Source organism: Cordyceps fumosorosea (assembly GCF_001636725.1).
Source record: "Cordyceps fumosorosea ARSEF 2679 chromosome Unknown scaffold_3, whole genome shotgun sequence".
Classification (NCBI taxonomy): Eukaryota; Fungi; Ascomycota; class Sordariomycetes; order Hypocreales; family Cordycipitaceae; genus Cordyceps; species Cordyceps fumosorosea.
In genome coordinates this window covers 196,386-217,431 of record NW_017387303.1, presented here as the reverse complement: position 1 = coordinate 217,431, position 21,046 = coordinate 196,386, and the positions used below count along the sequence as shown (strand labels likewise).

Sequence of the window (21,046 nt, the reverse complement as noted above, 5' to 3'; positions counted from 1 at the left end):
TATTGTCGGGGAGACGCCGGGCAACCCTAGGAAGTCATGTTCGCATCTTGGCACGACCGACCTGGGCGCCAGCCGCCGCAATCGTCGTAACCTGGCTACCGACCTACTAAATAAGTAGAAACGAGAGCATCGAGGTGGGCCTGAAAAAGCTTGGGCGGTAGCTGTATTCGTAATGGAGTGTCGATTTGCCAGCAAATGCATCATCTTTCTAGATGCATGTACTCCGTACACCGTACTCGAACTGTTTTTAGATTTCGGCCGCGTGACCTTTTGTTTTTATTGACGCCGAACCGTCGCGCAGCAAAAGTCGACCAACAGTAGCTGCGAAAATGCCAGGTTTACTCCTCAGCATTGCGAGCGACATGAGGATCTGCCGCCGTGGCGTCCCCTCGGCGAGATCAACGGGTTGGCTCAAGATTGTGTGATGGTGGCCACTTTCGCATATCCAAATGAATCGCAACCCATCCAATTTGAGAGACGCGGCCCGCAGGTGTCAATAACGAGCAACCCGTTTCTGTCCAAGATGCGTGTGAAGATCCAGTGCGATGAAAGCAGGCAATACGGAGCGTGGCAAGGCAGTGGAGGTTTGACCCGACCGCTGGCCATGCCTTGTCATGAGTGCCTTCCATCACGAGATCTCCCGCGTCTGAGGAGAAGCTGATGCGCATCGTTCGCGGCCATATTCCGTCGATGGCGGCTGACAGTGGCCTGCTAGTTAGCCCAGTCGGTGGATCTTGACGACAAGGCGGCTCGGAGGTCGTAACTAGACGGCAAACGAATCACATCCAGTCGCCCTCATTGCGATGGAATGTTAGCATCTGAGCCATAGGGCGACATACCAGGCCAAAACCATTGAGCTTGTTCGACACCAGGGAGACACCGTCGCCGAGCTTCCTATCCGATCCGACATGACGAGGTGCCTGAGACCGGTTCACTTTGGTGGCTTGGGGTGGTCTCCGTAACTCGATTGTCAAAGTGCCAAGTGGTGGGAATACTGGTCGGACTTTGTGAGACCATTTTTTAGGGTGTGCTGGGCGAGAAAAAAGGGGGTGGTGGGGAACAGCCTATATTTTTGCTGGCCGCGGTCGTCGCGACCCCACTGTTTTACCTCCTCCGCCCTTTGTCCTCTGATGATGCCCTTTTTGCGAGGCTGTCGTCCGTTTTGTTGTGAGGGGGCCAGACACGGTTGCGGTGCGGCATTGCTGAGGCACGGGACTTAGAAAGGACCTTTTATTCCAAAACTGCCGATAGACCCAGGCAGAGAGTATGCGGACAATCTCTAGCGGGGAAAAATCCCCCCGGTTACGAACCTCCTCTCTCCTTCCTGTGCCCGCTTCTACCCGATCGTCTTGCCAATAGCAACGAGACGAGTTCAAACGACGATGAAACGAAAAGCCTGCAGAGGCGCCGAATATGCTTTTTCTCACGTTGTTGATCGCCTCGTTTCAGCCTCGACCGCTAATCGCCCAAAGCCCAGCCTGTCGTCCATTTGCGGGCGGAAATAGCGCTGCCGTCGGTGGTAGTGATAACGGTGGCTCAGCAAATGTGGCGCGTGTGTGGCTAGTGTTGCGAATGTGAGAGATGGCAAGACCCTTTCCATGATACGAATAAAGCCCGCATATCGCAGTCCCGAGGCTAGGCTCGAAAAAATAAAGCCTGCGGGAAGAAGAATAATAAATAATAAAAATAATGAATTGAGCCAGAGACAGAGGTCCACTCACACTCACAAGTTGGTGGGTGGCACGCCGGAAGCGATGTTCTCGAACCGAACAAGGGGAGCGGGTCCCCCGTCTCTCTGCTCCTTGCTTTGGGCCGATGAGGGCGATGCGGGCTGGCAGCTGGCAGACAGGCGGCCAAGAAGCTACTAAGGTGGTTAGTAGGGCTCCGGCGCGGGTTATTTGCTGTACCTGCTAAAAGTCACGTGCTACACCTTAAATACTGTTGTGCTAGGGCTACCATGATTTATGCGGCGACTTGGTACAAGAAAGTAGAGCCGAATCGTACAAACTATACCGACCTCAAATTTTCAAAAGAAGAGACACGCTACCAACTGATAGCTAGCTTATTATATGTATCCTACCCGCCCAATGTTGTGCATTTAAGCCTAAGTGGCGGAACCCGTCGTTCGAGTGTTTGGAGAGAGTATAGGGTAGGGCGATATCGAAGAATTGAGGGCGAGAATTGCGGTAATGCGACTTTCACTGCTGGTCATGGCCGTGCCGAGGGGCAACACTGTTGTCTCAGTCCAATAAATACCCATGTGGGATTTCTTTATCTCTATTCCCATGCCGCTTGCCCGCATGTTGGTTTGTTTTGACGCACGACAAGCTTGAGCCATCGTGCCAATGCCAGCATACCCCATCTTTTTGGGGGCCATCTGCAACTAGCCTTTGTGCCATGTTCAACAAATATCAAGGGAGAGAACGCAAGACAAAGAAGAGCCTGACGGGACGGTGCGGGAAGCCTACGGATAGATGTGAGCAATATGCCACCCGAAAACATTGCGCTGGGGGCATTGCTGCACTGTACTGCAAAACAGTTGCGTAGGCCTATGTACTAACACATTTAGGTACCTGTAATGTGAAAGGCGACGGCGGGCTGTTTGAGGATGGTCGAGATGGTGATACGCTTCGGTGGCCGCCTGCTTGAGTTGAACCAGAGTAAAACTACCAGCTAACTTAAGCCTCGTAGCCACCGGATAAATACTCCACTGCCGGCCGTCGAAATCGGAGATCAAGTCATACAGCGCCGGCGCGCTCCTGCTACGCGATGCAGGCTGGGTCTCACAGCAGCAAGTTCTGGTTGATTACCTACAGACCAGTATACCCGGTGCTTGGAAGACCACGGTCGTCGTCGCACACAGAAGACAAGAGAAAAGCAAGACTGAAGGCCGCACAAGGCTTGCATCACACATGTAACGGTCCACGCGCTTGCTGCACCCAGCTGCTGTGCCACGGTGCTATGTACATGATGGCCCTGTGTTGGGTTACGCGGGTGCGGCCGTGGCGTGCAGGGTGGTAGTAATGTGCGCGGGCGGGGGGTCGAGATGATAAATAGACGAGATGAGGCTTGAAGATGGACGAGACTACTAAGCCGACTACTTGGCCAATAACAGGGATAGGGATGTTACCAGTAGTTGGAGTAAAAACAGAGAAAGTGTCAGGATCGCAAGGCAAAAGGGTAGTGTGAGGTTAGGCGAAGATTAGCGCTTTCTGGGGGCGACTTCTGAAGGGAGCTACGGTAACTACTAATTTATTAGGGCTTTCTTTGGTAGATTTTGGCTATTCTCCTTTGGCGTATGCCACTTCCCCTTGTTTTATTACGTGCATTTTTCTTGGTAACTATTTTATGAACACGGAAATTCAGGGTAGAGACCCGCCTGGTACTTCCAGATAATGACAGTGGGCGACTTGCGCGGCTGGAGCCAGTATTTGCCTACAGGCATCTTCTGGTGCGTGTATGGGGTACCTCGATGCAGCGGCGAATTGGCTCGTTTCGAATGTACAGTGGACTGCTTGCGTGAGCCAACCATCAGCCGCCTAGCCGTACCTTACCTGCCAGCGGTATGAATAGCAGTGGCAGCGACAGTAACAAGCCACCAGACGCAGCCACCAGAAACACCCACAGCAGCCAGCAGCAGCTAGCAGCCCACTGGCACAAGCCACTGCTGGCAGCAGCCCCAGCCCCAGCCCCGGCCCACTCCGGTACACACCCTCCACATTAATCCACCCATGGGCCGTGGGCCATCAGCGCCCCATCATCACTGCCAGCCATCACACACACACACACACACACAACGCACACACGCTGTGCACCACACCTGCTGAATCGTCTCACGCCCCTCTCTTGACAAGCCGCACCCCTGCTGCATCTCCCCGCTACTTTGCCTTTGGAGCGAAGCTCCGTAGCAATCCAAGTACCCCAAAGCCAACAACCATGCGCCGGCCACTCGCTCCTTGTGGAGCCGCCTGTCCAGGCTCTCCACACCCACCGTCGACCTATCCTGCCCGTTCCCTCCCATTCTCATGGGTAAGGGGAGTTTGGCTCGGCCAGCGGTGCAGGTCCTTCCTCCACCAGACAGCCTCTCCCCAATGACCAGTTTTCTTCTCTCTCCTCCTTCCCCCCCAATTCCTTCAGTTCTGCCTCCCAAACGGCTGCCAGGCCTCTGCAATCATCACCGTCCTGGGTTCTTCTCCCCCTGCGGGCTTCATCACCCCGACCTTCGAATTCCGCCTGTCACCTACCTGGCGCCATTCCTCACGTAGTGCATCGTCGGTTTTTCGCCTTGTTTTTTTTCTGGCACCTTCGCAACCCACGTCCAGGCGCCCCGTTCTGTAAGGCTTCGCTTCCCGCCTCAACACCAACGGCCCCCCTGCCTACTGTGCGCGGTTGCACGCCGACCTTGGCCATCCATCCATCCAGCGTTGCGAAACAGACATTCTCTTGGGCTTGTTGCCTCGGGTATACTTAATTCGGCATTGACCAATTCTGCGCCCTCTGACCTTGTCTTGCCGCCGTCGCGCCAGCTCAGCTCCGCAACACCTCGACTTGGTACACACCTACGTGCGGCTCTTCATCGGCGACAGTCATCAGCAATGGCTGCGAACCATCATCCTTCGCCCACCATGATGCAGATGCAGCATCAGCAGGCGCAGGCGCCAGGCGGCCCCCCTCACGCCGGCCCGTCAGGCCAGTACAGCGCCACTGCCCAGATTCAGCAGCTTAACGAGCAGGTTTGGCTTCAGATCGGTAAGCTTGACCGGGGTCTCCTCGACTTCTCGTCGCATCATCGCTAATGTCCCCTGCAGGCAGCTTCTCAGAGCTCTTGCGCACCCCCGACGAGGCCCTTCAAGCCTACGAGCGCGCTCTCATCGCTAACCCCCAGTCCATCACTGCCCTCAACGCCATCGGTATGCTACTCAAAGGTCGCGAGGCCTTTGACAAGGCCCTCGAGTTCTTCCGAACCATTGTCGACATGGACAGAAACAATGGCGAAGCCTGGGGTAACCTTGGTCAGTACAATACGCTCTTGGCGACCTGTGCCACCCTGCTGATTCCTTTCCTAGGCCACTGCTTCCTCATGACCGAGAACCTCCAAAAGGCCTACGATGCTTACCAGCAAGCGCTGGTCAACTTGCAAAACCCCAAGGATCCCATGCTCTGGTATGGCATTGGTATCCTCTATGACCGTTACGGCAGCTATGACTATGCCGAGGAGGCCTTCTCTCAGGTTATGCAGATCCAGCCCGACTTTGAAAAGGCAAACGAGATTTACTTTCGCCTTGGAATCATCTACAAGCAGCAGCAGAAATACCAACAAAGTCTAGAGGTAAGCTACGCCTAGCCCATGCTCTGTATACATCGCATCTAACCTGTCGCAGTGCTTCAAATACATCGTCACCTCGCCCCCTGGTCCTCTTACGCAGGAAGACATTTGGTTCCAGATCGGTCATGTACACGAGCAGCAAAAAGACGTACGTTCCCACATGATGATTTACGCCGAATCGTTCCGAATTAACAACTGTCCAGTTTGACAGCGCCAAGGCTGCTTACCAGCGTGTCCTGGATCACTCGCCCGCCCATGCCAAGGTCCTCCAACAGCTTGGGTGGCTCCACCACCAGCAGAGCAGCTCCTACGAGTACCAAGACCGCGCCATTCAGTACCTTGAGAAATCTGTGAATGCCGGTACGTCACGTACACTGCCATTCTCGGACGACCCAACCCTAACAACGTCGACAGATAACACCGACGCACAGAGCTGGTATCTGCTTGGTAGATGCTACATGTCGCAGCAAAAGTACCCCAAAGCCTATGAAGCTTACCAGCAGGCCGTGTATCGCGATGGGAAGAACCCCACGTTCTGGTGCTCCATTGGCGTATTGTACTATCAAATTAACCAGTACAGAGACGCACTGGATGCTTATTCCCGCGCTATCCGCCTCAATCCTTACATCTCCGAAGTCTGGTACGATCTCGGTACTCTGGTAAGTGCTCTTCCCCCGTCTCAAGTAGCCATCTATCTCTTACTAACCTACCCAAGTACGAGTCGTGTAACAACCAAATTTCGGACGCCCTTGATGCGTACCAACGCGCCGCTGAGCTCGATCCAGGCAACCCGCACATTAAGAATCGCCTTCAGCTGCTTCGCTCCGGCAACGGTGGTGCTCTTCCTGCGGCGCCTCAGCCAGCTGACGTACATCCTCAGGCCTATCAGGCTACCGGGCCTCAGGGGCCTACTGGGCCTCAGTGGGCAGGCTCTACGGCTCAGCCTCCTGCCGGCGGCCCCCCGCCGGCTCCTCAAGGCGCTGGCGAGAACTGGGCTCGCAATCTCTCCAACGTGAACCCGCCTCCTCAACCGCCTAATCCTTATGAGAGCCGCGGTGAGCCTTTCCGTGGCGGGCCAGCTCCTCCTCTGCAGCGTCCTCCCAGTCCTCAGCACGACATTCGCCAGCCGCCGCCTGACCACCGTCAGGTGCCACCACCCCAACAGCAGAGCCATTACTCTGACCGACCGCTGCCGTCTCGCCGCGCGTCGCCCCCCCCGCCGCACGCGTATGCTCCTACATCCCAGGCCCGTGTCACTAACCCCAACTTTGGTGGCTCTACACCGTCAGCGTCTGCACCGCCAACGGGCGTTGGCAATGGCCCCGCAGTGCCGCCTCTTAACGGTGCCGGCCCCTTCCGGCCTACCCACAGCCCCCGGCCTGATGGCCGTGAGGGCCACGTTCCGTCACCCAAGCCGGCGTACCCCGGCCAGACGGCGCCACCGCCACCTCAGTACCCAAGCCAGGGCGAGGCACTACCGCCGTCGAGTGAGAACGGACAGACGGGACCCGCGCCGACGTCGGCAGCTCCCGACGTTGCAGTTCAGCGTCAAGATGACCGCCCTCCCTCAGTTGGACCTAAGCGTATGCGCGAATGGGAGGATGAGGCAGCCGTCAAGAAGCAAGCCAACGAGGAGAACAGGGCACGTCTAGAGGACGTGAAACACCGGCGGCCGTCCATGTCCCCTAAGGAGGGCTTCCGGCGTCCGTCGCCGCGCAGTGAGGAGCACCGGGGCGAGGAGGCTCGTAGGGCAGAGGAGTCTGGGCCTAAGAGCGACTATCACCCATCGGAGGCTGCTCACCACCACACGCAGCACAGCGTGACGGGGAATCAGCTTCCTCCAATGCAAACATCTGCTCTGAGTGATGCTGCGGCCGAGAAGGCGCAGCCCACAGTCACTCCGAAGGAGGAGCCCACGGAGACAAGCAGTGCTCCGCGGGCTCCAGCAACGTCAGAGCCTGAGCGCGCCGCTAGGAAGATGGATGTCGACGAGGACTATGACGATGCGCCTGAGGATGACAAGAAGGCAGCCGCGACGAATGGCTCCAAGGCTGGTTCTACGACGGATGAAGCTAAGCCCAGTTCACCGACCAGCACGGGAGCTAAAAGCGCGACGGCAGCGACGGTGGCCTCGGCCACCAAATCGGAGTAAGATGTACAAAAGTGCTGCGGTCGGACAGGACAGGACAGGACAGGACATGGCAGGGCAGGGGATTGGAGTACGAGGTTTGAAATTACGTAGCACGTTTTCTGCTTGAATTCCCATGTATACCACACTGGCTATTCTGCTTTCCTTTGTTTACCTTTACCTATTTGTTTCTTGTTTGTTGATTTTGCTTTTTACTTTTTTTTTTCTTGATAGTTTTTGTGTTTGTTTTATGGGCTGGCTGCTTTCTAGGAGAAAACTTATTAGGCTGGGCGCTGTGATGGGAAGAGTTTGGAAAGTTGAACGGGCGACGGTTGCCTAGCTATATAGTGTGTAGTGAGAATGGGAATGGGAGAAGAAATTTTTACTATTTTGGCGTTGTGAATGCAGGCTTGACTTGATACAAGGGGAGAGTTGAAGAATGTGTGATGTACTATCGTATGGGTGGTGTGGAGAAGTGGGATGTCCGGAGAGGCAGAATAGTGTGTGATGATGAAGGAACGACAACGACAAGGCTGTGTGGCGTCGGATGCTGACGTTTCTGGCGCACCTAGGTAGTTAACTCGACCTAGATTATTTAGTGAGTCAGAAGGGTACATTGTGTTTGTCGATGGTGATCTGGAGAGCGAGTACATGGAATGCCGGAGCCGTGCAGCTCCGGTGGTGATTCTAGTCGTTCCCTGATATCCGTCTTGATGATGCCATTCTCCTGCTGAGCATTAACCAGAGTCATCCGGACATTCGGACAAAGGGCCTACCTACTAACTAACCTACCAACCTACCTACCTGCATCAACTAGTTAGGTAACTACCAAACAACGCGCGGGCAACGTTGGGGACAACGGTTGGGCAAGGCAGGCGGGCAGGCGGGCAGGTGGCTGGGCTGACGGCCGATTGGCGGTGGGGCGACGATCGCATTGGAAGGGACGGCCCTTTTTTTGCCTTGGATGGGTTCGAGTGTGTGGGAAGTAAGAAAGATGTGCACGAATGAGGGACAATCATTGTAAAAAGTCACCGAGGGAGGAGGGCAAGAGGGGCCGCGACTCGGCGTATTGACCAAGACCGATGTGACTGTGACGATGGAGATGGGGAGGGGTCAACTCCGTAAGGCTACCTAATTGGCCATTAGTTGCAGTATTTATATATATTTGACTTGACCATGGCTCACTGTCACTGAACTGGTGAATTGGTACTCGATTGACTACTTTCTCTTACCGTCCATCGGCCTGCTTCCATCTCCACCACCAACCATGCAACACCTCACACAGGAGCTCTTCGAGCAGCGATCCCGTGAGTTCGGCGAGCTGCTGATCCTTGACGACGTCATCTCGCTTCACGCGGGAGAGGAGCCCTCGCCCGTCATCTTTGCGTATCCTCGGGACGCCGCCGACCGTCACTCCGGCGCCGAGAATGACTACTTTGAGAGTTATACCGCCGCGCAGATTGACGCCTACGTCGACGCGGCGGTGCAGCACCTCCTCCAATCCGGTCACGAGCCTGTACGTTCATCTGCTCGACTCTTTTGAATCCAAAAAGAAGAGAGGGAAAACCGGAAAAAAATTATCATGAGCCGGCTGACTTGGGCGGTGAATAGAAACTCGGCCGCGTCGTGGGTATACTGGGAAACCCAAACCTCGACTGGGTCGTCCACCTGTTCGCGCTGTCCCGTCTCGGATACTGCGTCGCCATGATGTCGCTACGGCAAAAGCCCGTCGGCCTCGCCAGTCTGCTCTCCTCCGCCGGCGCCGACGCCGTCGTCCACGACGCCACCGAGGGCACCCCGGAACTCGTCTCCGGCATCCTCGCGATACAGCCGGCCTCCTCCTCCATCACGCCCATCCCATTTGTCCCGCGCGCCGTCTACCAAGCCCCCCTCACCACCCCCCGGGCCTCGCGCTTCTTCACCCGCGAGGCGCAGAACAAGACCACCGCGATCGTCTTCTCCACCTCCGGCTCGACCGGCCTGCCCAAGGCCATCCCCTACCGCCACGCGCACCTCGCCCTGTCCATCTTCACCTCCACCGAGCCGCTCCCCACGCTGCTCTCCTGGCCGCTGTACCACGGCTGGGGGCTGGGCGTCATGCTCGGCGCTTTTTACTACGGCCAGCCGTGCCACGTCATGGACACGCTCCCCGCGCTGACCGCCGCGGAGTTCGTGGCGGCGCTCGAGGCGGCTCGCCCGGCGTTCCTGCCGGCCGTCCCGCACAACGTGGCGCTCATCGCGGACGAACCGCGCGGGCTGGCGTGCTTGCGGGCGGCGCGCTACGTGACGACGGGCGGCGCGCGGCTGCCGGACGAGCTGGGGGAGCGGCTGCTGGCGGCCGGGGTGAACATCAGCACGACGATGGGGAGCTCGGAGGCGACGCGCAACTTTGCGACGTCCATGTACAGGCCGGAGGGGGATGAGGCGTGGGATTATTTGGAGTTTGCGGGGGTGCTGCGGCAACACGTGAGGCTGGATCCGGTGGAGGGTAGCGAGCCGCTGCACGAGATTGTGCTGCTGGAGAGCTTCCCGGGGTTGGGGACGGAGTTGCGGACGGAGGACGTGGTGCGGCCGCATGAGAGGAAGAGGGATGCGTGGAAGTTTGTGTGCAGGGAGGGAGACTTTGTGGCGCTCAGCACGGGGCTGAAGTTGCTGGGGGCGCCGTTTGAGGATAGGCTGCAGGCGAGTCCGCTGGTGGACGGTGCGGTGGTGGTGGGTGTCGGGCGTACGGCGCCGGGTCTGTTGGTGCTGCCGGCGGCGGGGACGGAGGAGGACGTGGAGGAGGAGGTGTGGAGGTTGGTGGAGGAGGCGAACGCGGTGGTGCCGGGACATGCGGAGGTGACGAGGGACAAGGTCGGAGTGTTGCCGCGCTCGGCGAGGCTGCCGAGGACGGACAAGGGAAACGTGATGCGGCAGAGGGTGTACGTCGAGTTTGCGCGAGAGATTGAGGCTCTGTATGCGTAGGGGAGGCTTGTCATTCATTAGACAAAAATAGTCATGTCGTTTATGAAAAGTGAAGGAAACTGAATTAGACGGTCAAGTTGCCAAGTGCTATCCTCGTGAGATAGTGTTAAACGTGGTGAGAGATGATGAGCCTCATCAGTACAATGTAAACCTTTGCAATGTTTTTTCTTCGTTGCTTTGACTATGCATATGTTACGATTCATTCCTATTCTGCCTTTCAACTCTCCTGTTCGCAGACTGGTAACTGCCACCCTCGCTCGGCCAACCCTCCCGTCCGTCACTTCTTGGCCTGCCCGTCCAGCTCATGTTACCTCACCTCAGCCGTGGCGCCCGATTCCCCGCGGGAGTCGACTCGGACTTCGCTACCAAGAGGTCCGGGGTGGCGCGCTGTACTTCCCCGCATTATGCTGGGAGTACAACTTCGGACGGCGCGGCCGGAGCCGGTGCCAAAGTTCCAATACTGCGGTGCTACCATGAACCATTTCAGCCATTGCGCAGGATTCAGCTGAACGCCAAAGCCCAAGCAGAATGAGGAAGATTCCCGAGGCACTTTGCGCTCCAGTCGCAATCGGCGCTGAGTAGGAAGGAGCTTAAGCGGCCTGTACACTTGAGCGGACGATTATTCAAGTCTGCGAGTACCTTGAATACCGCCGCGCAGATGTTGTCCACCCTTGTCATCTCCCGCCCATCACTAAATCACTAATACCAAGTGCATCTTCATATTTCACACTCGAGATAGAAATGAAGTCTGTCTACGCGCTCGTTGCCTGCCTCGTCGCCATGGCTGCCGCCTCGCCCATGCCGGCTGAGCTCGACACCCGCCTGCAAAAGTGCGACCGCACCAGCTGCCCGCCAACTCTGCGGTGCTGCTACTGCGACGACGATGATTCCGTCTGCATCAGAGGCACCAAGTGCCCCGCATGTCGATAATCGGAACACAAATGAGACGAATGGAATCGTCGCTGGGGGCGAGAACGATGAAGGTCGGAGAGGTGTGTCTGTCTCTGAACACAACCAAGGTCTTCTGGAAGCAACACTTCGCTGTCCGAACATAGTCTTGAATCTACAGCGTCGTCTGACGTTGGAAAACAAGCCGGATAGTCCGCGAATAGCTATAAATACATCTTCACGTCTGTACTCATCTATTTCTGCCCCTTTCTCGTCTTCAACAGCCGATCTGTTCAAGCCCTTTCACACCTAGCTGATGGAAACGTCCCCTACCATCGGATAAGAGGGCTAAAAGCGGAAATAGCTAAACGATGGATTTCTCAATGTCGTGGTACCACAGATATGATAATACTAATGAGCCATCTCGTGAAAAGCAGTTGCATGTGGGCTGTTGTGAAAAGAAAGCCTCCATCTACTTAGCTGTCAACTCGTTGCATAACTCGCGGAGGGGCATAATTCACTTACAGGAAATGTGCAATAATTGTGCATACCACAGCGCCGCAGTTTTACCGACCTGGTGCAGAATCTGACAGCCCACTGTAAAGCCATGGTCTCTAACTGTTATTGGCCAATAGCGAGGGCGCACGAGCCATCACACACAACAACCTGCCCACAGGGACTTCGCTTAAAATTTCGCCCACAAATTATTTTCAAAGCCCTCCTAGACTTTTCTCTCACAGGCTGGCCGTGATACCACACCTCTCTACTAACCACCAACCACCACAGCCGACAAAATGAGTGTACGTTTTCCGCGAACCCTTCGACGACGAACCGCGACGACCAAAGGAACGACCGACTGACTGATCAATAGCACCGCAAGCACGAGGAGCCTCGCCACGGTTCGCTGGCCTACCTTCCCCGGAAGCGTGCCGCCCGTCACCGCGGCAAGGTCAAGTCGTAAGTTTTTTTTTTCCAGATGGGATCGAGGACATTGGCGCGATGGTCGCGAAAGAATCATGGGCTAACCAATTGGCTTCTCTATAGCTTCCCCAAGGATGACCCCAAGAAGCCTGTCCACCTCACCGCCGCCATGGGCTACAAGGCCGGCATGACCACGATCGTCCGTGACAGCGACCGCCCCGGTGCGAAGTCTAACAAGAAGGAGGTCGTTGAGGCCGTGACCATCGTTGATACCCCACCTGTACGAACAATGCAGCCCGCTTTGCTTTGCGCATATGGCTAACATCTTTACTCTGCATTTAGATGATCGTTGTTGGTCTTGTCGGTTACATCGAGACCCCCCGCGGCCTGCGCTCGCTCACCACCGTCTGGGCCGAGCACTTGTCCGACGAGCTCAAGCGCCGCTTCTACAAGAACTGGTACAAGAGCAAGAAGAAGGCCTTCACCAAGTACGCCAAGAAGCACTCCGAGTCCTCGGGCGCCTCCATCGCCCGCGAGCTCGAGCGCATCAAGAAGTACTGCACCGTCGTCCGCGTCCTCGCCCACACCCAGATCCGCAAGACGCCACTCAAGCAGAAGAAGGCTCACCTGATGGAGATTCAGGTCAACGGCGGCTCCATCGCCGACAAGGTCGACTTCGGCAAGGACCTCTTCGAGAAGCCCGTGTCTGTCGACTCCATCTTCGAGCAGGACGAGATGATCGACGTCATCGCCGTCACCAAGGGTCACGGTTTCACCGGCGTCACCGCCCGTTGGGGCACCAAGAAGCTGCCGCGCAAGACGCACAAGGGTCTCCGCAAGGTCGCCTGTATCGGTGCCTGGCACCCTAACCACGTCCAGTGGACGGTCGCCCGTGCCGGTCAGGACGGTTACCACCACCGTACCTCTGTAAACCACAAGATTTACAGAATCGGCAAGGCTGGCGCCGAGGACTCTGCCTCCACTGAGATGGACATCACCAAGAAGACCATTACTCCGTATGTTTTTTTTTTCCCTTGACAAGATGAGAAACGTTTTCCTTGCTAACCGCATATTTTAGTCTTGGTGGCTTCGTCCGCTACGGTAACGTCAACAACGACTTCGTCATGGTCAAGGGCTCCGTCCCCGGTGTCAAGAAGCGTGTCATGACCCTCCGCAAGTCCATGTTCACCCACACCTCGCGCCGCGCGCTCGAGAAGATCAACCTCAAGTGGATCGACACCTCGTCCGAGTTCGGTCACGGTGCTTTCCAGACCCCTGCCGAGAAGAAGCAGTTCCAGGGCACCCTCAAGAAGGACCTCACCACCTCCAACTAAACGGAGTGAGCGTCTCTTTTCTTTTGTTGTATCTTGCGCACTTTCTTGCATCGGGGTGTCGAGGAAATGGTTGGTTCATGCCACTTTATGCTAGTCTTTTTGGGTTTATGGGATCAACGTAAAAATGCTAGGTAAAGGTCGAATGAAAATAAAAGATTCCCATTGAATAATAGTTTTTCTTCCGATGTGTGACGGCAGTGCAAGTGACTACATGTACGGGTGACAGTATCACGACATTCTTGAATAGGAACTATGAAATGAGTCCTGTAAGATATAACTAGTAAGTTGATAAAGAATTACGTACTTTTGGTTCGAACGAATATCTGTCTACAAATCATTTTCGGGGCGGAAATTTTGGGTTGACGTCACCCCCGCTTTTGGACGTTTGCGTCGGGAACCAAGGATCTGCATACGTAGAAATTCAGCACTTCTTCCCCTCTTTCCCTTGGAACCAAGCTCCCCAGCCAAGAATATCGCAAAAATAAAACCGAACCGTCGTTTTATGGCAAGGGCAGGCATCCAACTCTCATTTAAGCGATACGGGACGATACGAGAATCCATCTTCCGACCATTACGACCGTCGCGGCCAGGACCACCACCGGCGCCGCATCGCCCCACGAAGCAACGTCAGCGTCCTGTCGAGATACGAGGGACGACGCGTAGCAGCAGCAGCATCGGCGAGCGCAACGCGACGGCGACCACCACGACCACGGCGACGAGGCAATCGGGACAAGTAGCGAGCATGGCGTCGGACGAGGACTACATGTCGTTCCTGAACAAGGCGAACCAGGACGCGGACGAGGCGCACGCGAAGGCGTCGGGGACGGCGCGGACGCAGGCGGGCTCGCGGGCGAAGCTGAAGACGCTGGACGCGGGGCAGAAGGCGCCGCAGGGGATCGTCAAGGTATGCAAGGAGGTGGTGTACACGAGCGACGCGGACGAGCCGTTTGAGCCGGTCTCGCTGAAGTACACGGGCGATGGCGGGCTTCCGGACGAAGGTACGTTTTTTGAGAGTTGCATTTTGATTTCACACACATGAAGACAATAAAAAAAAAGCTGCTGTGCTGGGGGGCATGATGGACTCGGGGAACTTGCTTTGAGACGAGGCTCCGAGCCGCGGCTTGCGTGCGGCAAGGGTTCTGCAGGGGCACGGATGAGTCGGGATGTTTTTTTTTTGTTGTCGTTTATTACTCATTCCATCATCTTCCTTTGTCTTGGCAAGGAGATGGATGTGCTAACTTTTGTTTCCGCCGCAGAGGAGTTTGCCAAGCTCATCGAGCACTGGGACGTGGCCGGGGCGGACATCAGCATCATGGACCCCGTGGACTGGGATGCGCAGGGAGAATACGGCGCGGTGATCGAGGCGGTCCGGGACGCGAGCAGGGGCAACGACGTGCGGGTGTACAGGGTGGTGCGGGACAAGACGAGGGTGGAATACTGGGTGGTTACGAGGGAGGGGGGTCGGGTGGTGGGCGTCAAGGCGCTGGCGATTGAGTCGTGATGGAGGGGTGCGTGGGAATAGGAAGTCGAACGGGGTTCAATTGCGATTTTAAAAATAACAAGTGTGCTTGCGTGTGCATGGTGGTAAATGCTGGATGCCATATGTCTTGAAGCAGCTGGGGGTTGGGAGCAGCTGTGCGTGCAAGGTACCTGAAAGGCTGACGATGCACGGGCATGATGAGGCAACGAAGCCGAGGATCATTAGTAGTAAACGACAAGGTATACACGTTATGGAGAGAATTCTGAAGGAAGAGGAGTGTGTGCGCGTGTGCATGACAGTCAATCTGGAGATGGCGAATGACGACGTCGAGTCGTGAGTACTGTCAAGTGATAGGTCCAACTGGTTGGTGCTGGTTCGACGGCGGGGACTTCTAAATTTAGGCGCCCATGCTGTTCTAGATGGCGCCGCCCCCTGGCCTGGCCTTGTCGGCCGGTGCGGGCGGTCGCTGCAACGGAAGATGCCGGTGGAGGTAACTACTAAGGTATGCCAAAAAAAAGTGGCAAAAGAGTTGAACAAATAAAATAAAGTCAAGTAAACAAATAAAGACAATGGGCATTGTGTGGAATGCGGGTGATTTCCATTGTGATGATGACTTCTTGTGTACCGTGGTACAGACTTGCGGAGGCACAAGCAGGAGACAGGAGCAAAAGGTCAGGCGCTGCTATTATTAACAGAACTTGTGCAAAGAAAAAAAAACTCGCCAGCGTATTTTTAGATGGCACTTCGTCCTTGCTAACAATAGAAACTGCACGACACTGGTCCTCCCTGATAAGCTGGGGTGGAGGACAAGGGTCCAGGGGTAATTCAATCAGTGATTGGCTGGGGGATTTGTTGGATGGAGCTATTTTGGTGCGATGGACAGTGGACAGTGGACTGGACTGCTGAACAGTGGACTTGACTGGGCGCTTACAACGGGTACCCCGCGGATTTGCTTGCTACTAGTATTGTTGGAGTGGCAATTAATAAGAGTGAGTCGTAATGGATGGATGGATGGCTGTCTTTTTCTCCTTTTGTGCTTGGAGGAAAAAAAAAGACTAAAAAGAAAATCAAGAAAACGAAAAGGATCCCTGTACAACCACGCATCCGATCACGGGCTCAGCTTGCAGCAGCAGCAGCAACAAGGCACAAAGACACATTATATTGGATTGGGCTCCCTTTTAGCCGCCGAGCCCTCCTTTCCTCCCCCGCTACACTGCAGCCTGCAGCGAACCCCTCCTTCCTTCCTCCTCACCTCACCTCACCTCACCTCACCCGCTTGGGCGGCAAACGACTGCAAAACCACCACAAAGACTTTGTCCCATCCATTCTCTTAAACTTTCTTCTCCTTTCACACCTTGACCGTACTTCTTCTTGCTCCTCCCACCGACTTTCTCTCTCGCGGATACTACATCATCCGACTGGGCACTGTTTCACCCTCGACGTTTTAAAAAAGAGAGTCCCTTTCTCGCCTTGGGCTGTCACACCTTTGACTGTTTGCCCATCACCCATCGTTTCAGGAACACTGTCCGTCTTGTTTTCTCTCCACGCCGGCCCCCCCTTGTTGCTGCTCGCATCGCTACTATATACCGTTGCTTCTTCGACTGTTCGGTTTCTCTTACACCATACTAGCCTCGCATAAAGGAACTCTATTCCTCTCCCGCTCCGTGTTTTATGCTCTTAAGATCTGCCTCGCTGCGAGCCTCGTTTCTACATCAACAGCACACAACATAACGGAACATTAAAACGAACTATTTCTCCCCTGGCAAAAACCATAACGAGCATCAAGAACACCTCGCACCTCCAACAAGACAACAACACAGCCATGTCGGTCATGGCCTCGCGTCCGCCTAACATGCCCGCCGGCGCCGGCGGAGGCCCTTCCAAGCGGCCTCGCCTCTCTCTCCAGATTAAGGCTTCCTTCTCGCAGCCCAACGGCGGTCGTCCGACCACATCACGCGCCTTCTCTCTCAACCCCTCAGACCCGACCGCCTTTAACACGCTCTCCAACGCCTACGTGACAGCCATCGAGCGCTCCTCCACCCCCATCGCCTCTCCCATCGCCGGCGCCGGCGAGCCGCTCACAGCCATCAGCACCTTCCAGTCCATCTCCCTGTGCTCGCCCGTCCGCGCCCGTCCCGTCAGCGCCTACCCCGCGACACCCCTCTCCGCCCACCCCGCCCACCCCGCAACGACCTCGCCGGCCGTGACGCTGCCACTGCCGAGCGCCACCATGTCACCTACGCCGCCGGTTTCGGCCGCCGGATGCTTGGAAGGCACCGGCAGCAGGGTGTTTAGCTTCTCCCCGAGAGACGCCGCCGCTGGGCGTCGTTCCCTCGAGCAGGCTCTCAACGCCGCCGCGGCTGCGGCGACAAATACACCCGTGTCCCCCATGGCTACGCCGCCAAAGCAGCAGCAGCAGCAGCAGCAATTCCAACAATCTGCCGCCCCCGCCCGTGCCACCCTGTCTACCTCACCACCACCTTACACCCACGCCAAAGCCCTCCGCAGCATCCTGCGCAACTCGCCTCTCCCATCCCGCCGCACGTGCTCGTCATCGTCATCACCGCGGCGACTCACCCCGCCGCCCATGGTGCGCATCCAGGCGCCCGAGCGACGACCTGCCAAGCGCGTTTGCTACCACAGCCCTATCGAGCAGGAAATCACCACCAACCTATACACAAAGTCCCACATCGACCTGCTCGTCGAGGAGGCGACCTCGCCGTGCTCCCCGCAGCGGCTGCCCGTCGACCTCTCGCGCGTCTTCTCCGCTAACGAGATTCGCGATGGCGGCCAGACGCCTGGCGGCAGCGGCAGCAGCGGCAACGAGGACAACGCGAGGACGAGGACGGGTGGCGTGAAGAGGACCGCCTCGAGGAGCGAGAAGAAGAGGCGCTGGGTGTGGACGATTGGTAGGGAAGAGGACGCGGAGGAGGGCGAGGAGCACCTGGGCGGTGCAGTCGTGGCCGCGGCGAGAGCAGCGGCAGCGGCGGCAGCGGCGACGGGAGCGGTGGAAGCGCCGCCGGTGCTGCTGGGTGTGCCGAAGCCAAAGGTGAAGCTGGACATGAGCGCGCAAGACGTGGTGATGTCATGACGATTTGCGTGAAACCATGTCAAGGTACATGGGAAGAGGGGGATATATATATAATAAGGTTCTATTGCATATTCTTTTTCTTGGGAACAGCGGGACTTGGGCATATGGGAAGCTTGGATTGGGAATCCAGGCAAAGGGGCATTTTGTATAGCATTTTTGGTTCGTTTACGATGTATGACTTCATCATTGGAGAGGAGGGGGATTGTAGCATATTGCTTTGATAGCAATGCCCATATACACGCACAACTATGGCTTCATCAAGTTCTATGCAAATATAATTATTGGGCACGCTTGACCGATCTGCTTGGTACGTGTAAATCATGATTCTATTCAACTCGTCTATGTCGTCCCGTTTAGCTCCGCGTGGTACATTTCCTCCGCCGAGGTGATGCAGTGCATGCTCGCGCCGAGCTTGTTGATCGTCTCCATCCACTCGTCGTACTCGACCGAGTCGAGTACGATGCCGCCGCCAGCCTGCAGGTAGGCGACCCCCTGCTTGTACATCATGGTGCGCAGGGCGATGCACGTGTCCATGGCGCCCTCGACGGGCCGGCCCTGGGCGTCGACGCCGCCGTAGCCAAAGTACCCGACCGCGCCCGCGTAGACGCCGCGCTTCTCGCGCTCCAGCTCGGCGATGAGCTCCATGGCGCGGACCTTGGGCGCGCCGGAGACGGTGCCGGCGGGGAAGATGGACCGGAAGGCGTCGAAGCGGGTCTGGTCCGGGCGCAGCACGCCGGAGACCTGGGAGACGAGGTGCTGGACGTGGGAGAACTTTTCGACGCCGAGGAGGCGGTCGACGCGGACGGTGCGCGGGTCGCCGACGCGGTTGACGTCGTTGCGGGCGAGATCGACGAGCATGACGTGCTCGGCGCGGTCCTTGAGGGAGGCGCGGAGCTCGTCGGCGAGGGCGGCGTCCTCGTCGGCGGTGCGGCCGCGCTTGACGGTGCCGGCGATGGGGTGGGTGATGATACGGCCGGCCTCGCTCTTGACGAGCAGCTCGGGGGAGGCGCCGATGATCTGGAAGTCGCGGCAGTCAACGTAGAAGAGGTAGGGCGAGGGGTTGACGGTGCGCAGGTGGCGGTAGATGTTGAAGGGGTGGAGGTCGGTCGGGCGGGCGAAGCGCTGCGAGGGCACGGCCTGGAAGATGTCGCCCTTGTAGATGTGCTCCTTGAGCTTGGTGACGTGCGCCTCGTAGCCGGCCTGGCCGATGTTGGAGGTGGCTTCGCGGCCGAGTCGCACGGGGCCTTGGGGCGGCATGGGCACCTCGGGCGCGTTGAGCACGTCGACGAGCTCGTCAATGGCGACGGTGGCGTCCTTGTAGGCGGCTTCGAGGGCGGCGTCGTCGTCGGAGGCTTCGGGCACCTTGACGTAGCTGATGACCTTGATGACGCCGTAGAAGCGGTCAAAGGCGACAATGGTGTCGAACAGCATGAACAGCGACTCGGGGATCTGCAGCACGTCCTCCATGGGCCGCGCCGTCTTGGGCTCGAAGTAGCGCACGCAGTCGTAGCCAATGTAGCCAATGGCGCCGCCGGTCAGCGGTGGTAGCTGCAGGCCGGGCACGTGGGCGACAACATGGCGCGCGAGCTCGGCCTCGAGGCGCGGGAGGGGATCGACGGCGGGCCCGTGGCCGGGGCCGGTGGTGAGGACGGAGCGAGGGTTGGCGCCGACGAAGCTGTACCGGCCGACTTGTTCGGTGGCGGCGGATTCGAAGAGGAACGAGTAGGAGGGGGAGGACGAGAAGTGGGCGGAGACTTTGAGGTAGGCGGCGGACGGGGTGATGAGGTCGGAGGAGATTTGGCGGTAGATGGGCACGAGGGTCGGCTTGGGGCTGTCGGGAGAGGGAGCGGGCGTGCGGAGGACGTCTCGAACGACGTCGAGCGTGGGCACTGTCGCTCTCTGTTGGAAAAGTCGAGATGGCGGGGCATCGGTCAGTTTGAGCACCGATTGCGGTGACGGACTTGGGGAGAGGAGAGGAGAGGAGGGGAGATGGATAGATAGACTTACAGCGCCAGCCATGGTGACGGGGTGTTTTTGGAGCGCAATTGACCAAGGGCGTAAGAGGGAGAAAAAGATGGTGAGATGCAAAAAGTGGTGTAGTAGATCTACCTTGAGATGGGGGAGCCGCCGGTTGGTTCTAATGAGTCAAAGAAATCGGTTGGCGGCAGGGACCACCGCTAGCGTCTGGTTGAGGCGGCAGCCCAGCGGTCATCGGAGCGACCGGACGGACTTGATAGCGAGATACGCATCGGCGCAATGAAATTGGCCGGTTTTCTGCAATTCTGTGAAAATTCATCATCATAAGACCGTTGATAATGGCGAAGTCAGAAGGGGTCTTTTAGCATTATTTTGCCTAGTTCAGCTCTTAATTATCTTTCCATTTCTGAATGACGGCAGCCGACCTGCAGAGGTATTCACTGATTGGGTACCCCAGAGCACAGAATGCCGCAAGACCGGGGTTCTTCCCTTATTTTTGCAAGGAAAATCAGGAAAAAAAGAGAATGTAATTCACATAAAAATATTACGTCGAATCCATATCATGTTATAATTCATCGTTTGTTTTGATGTTCATGATTGACCTTACTTCGTTGGGGGCTGCTGTCATTGGCCCGCCGTTTACGGGCGCGTCGCTTGTCACCAATGTGCGCCACAACCGTGAACTTTGGCCACCTATGTATGTATGTACATAGTCAAACGTTTTAAACCTTCTAAACGCCAACGCTACGATATAAATACAGCCCGTTGTATCAGCTCCATGGCTATACCATTCGAAAAACACCCGTTCAGCAGCTCTCATTAGACATCAAGCTGCAATGCACACCTGGGCTGTCAACGCCTGTTTTGCTGTGTGAATAGAGGCTGCGTGCACGCTTCGCTGATTGGCGATGCTGCCCAGCTGCCAGCACAAATCAGT

At 56.8% G+C, this 21,046-nt stretch overlaps 7 protein-coding genes across 7 annotated transcripts; 6 read left to right on the top strand and 1 right to left on the bottom strand.

The window, feature by feature from the left end:
* Positions 1 to 4,595: 4,595 nt before the first annotated feature.
* ISF_01753 (transcriptional corepressor Cyc8) lies at positions 4,596 to 7,478 on the top strand (the record flags this gene model as incomplete). Its single annotated transcript, XM_018845360.1, has 7 exons — positions 4,596 to 4,749; positions 4,809 to 5,012; positions 5,067 to 5,329; positions 5,382 to 5,474; positions 5,530 to 5,686; positions 5,741 to 5,985; positions 6,042 to 7,478. The coding sequence occupies 7 exons, from the start codon at positions 4,596 to 4,598 to the stop codon at positions 7,476 to 7,478; spliced, it is 2,553 nt and encodes an 850-aa protein (XP_018707083.1).
* Positions 7,479 to 8,721: 1,243 nt separating this feature from the next.
* On the top strand, positions 8,722 to 10,418 carry ISF_01752 (AMP-dependent synthetase/ligase; the record flags this gene model as incomplete). Its single annotated transcript, XM_018845359.1, has 2 exons — positions 8,722 to 8,970; positions 9,066 to 10,418. The coding sequence occupies 2 exons, from the start codon at positions 8,722 to 8,724 to the stop codon at positions 10,416 to 10,418; spliced, it is 1,602 nt and encodes a 533-aa protein (XP_018707082.1).
* A 780-nt stretch (positions 10,419 to 11,198) lies between these two features.
* Positions 11,199 to 11,348, top strand: ISF_01751 (hypothetical protein; the record flags this gene model as incomplete). The annotated part of the gene is made up of 1 exon (XM_018845358.1): positions 11,199 to 11,348. The coding sequence occupies one exon, from the start codon at positions 11,199 to 11,201 to the stop codon at positions 11,346 to 11,348; it is 150 nt and encodes a 49-aa protein (XP_018707081.1).
* A 752-nt stretch (positions 11,349 to 12,100) lies between these two features.
* Positions 12,101 to 13,561, top strand: ISF_01750 (60S ribosomal protein L3; the record flags this gene model as incomplete). Its single annotated transcript, XM_018845357.1, has 5 exons — positions 12,101 to 12,106; positions 12,178 to 12,263; positions 12,351 to 12,507; positions 12,570 to 13,243; positions 13,306 to 13,561. 5 exons carry the CDS (start codon positions 12,101 to 12,103, stop codon positions 13,559 to 13,561), a joined length of 1,179 nt encoding a protein of 392 aa, XP_018707080.1.
* Positions 13,562 to 14,303: 742 nt separating this feature from the next.
* ISF_01749 (hypothetical protein) lies at positions 14,304 to 15,062 on the top strand (the record flags this gene model as incomplete). Its single annotated transcript, XM_018845356.1, has 2 exons — positions 14,304 to 14,559; positions 14,818 to 15,062. The coding sequence occupies 2 exons, from the start codon at positions 14,304 to 14,306 to the stop codon at positions 15,060 to 15,062; spliced, it is 501 nt and encodes a 166-aa protein (XP_018707079.1).
* Positions 15,063 to 16,863: 1,801 nt separating this feature from the next.
* Positions 16,864 to 18,132, top strand: ISF_01748 (hypothetical protein; the record flags this gene model as incomplete). The annotated part of the gene is made up of 1 exon (XM_018845355.1): positions 16,864 to 18,132. One exon carries the CDS (start codon positions 16,864 to 16,866, stop codon positions 18,130 to 18,132), a length of 1,269 nt encoding a protein of 422 aa, XP_018707078.1.
* A 339-nt stretch (positions 18,133 to 18,471) lies between these two features.
* On the bottom strand, positions 18,472 to 20,151 carry ISF_01747 (anthranilate synthase component 1; the record flags this gene model as incomplete). The annotated part of the gene is made up of 2 exons (XM_018845354.1): positions 18,472 to 20,031; positions 20,140 to 20,151. The coding sequence occupies 2 exons, from the start codon at positions 20,149 to 20,151 to the stop codon at positions 18,472 to 18,474; spliced, it is 1,572 nt and encodes a 523-aa protein (XP_018707077.1).
* Between the last annotated feature and the right edge of the window lie 895 nt (positions 20,152 to 21,046).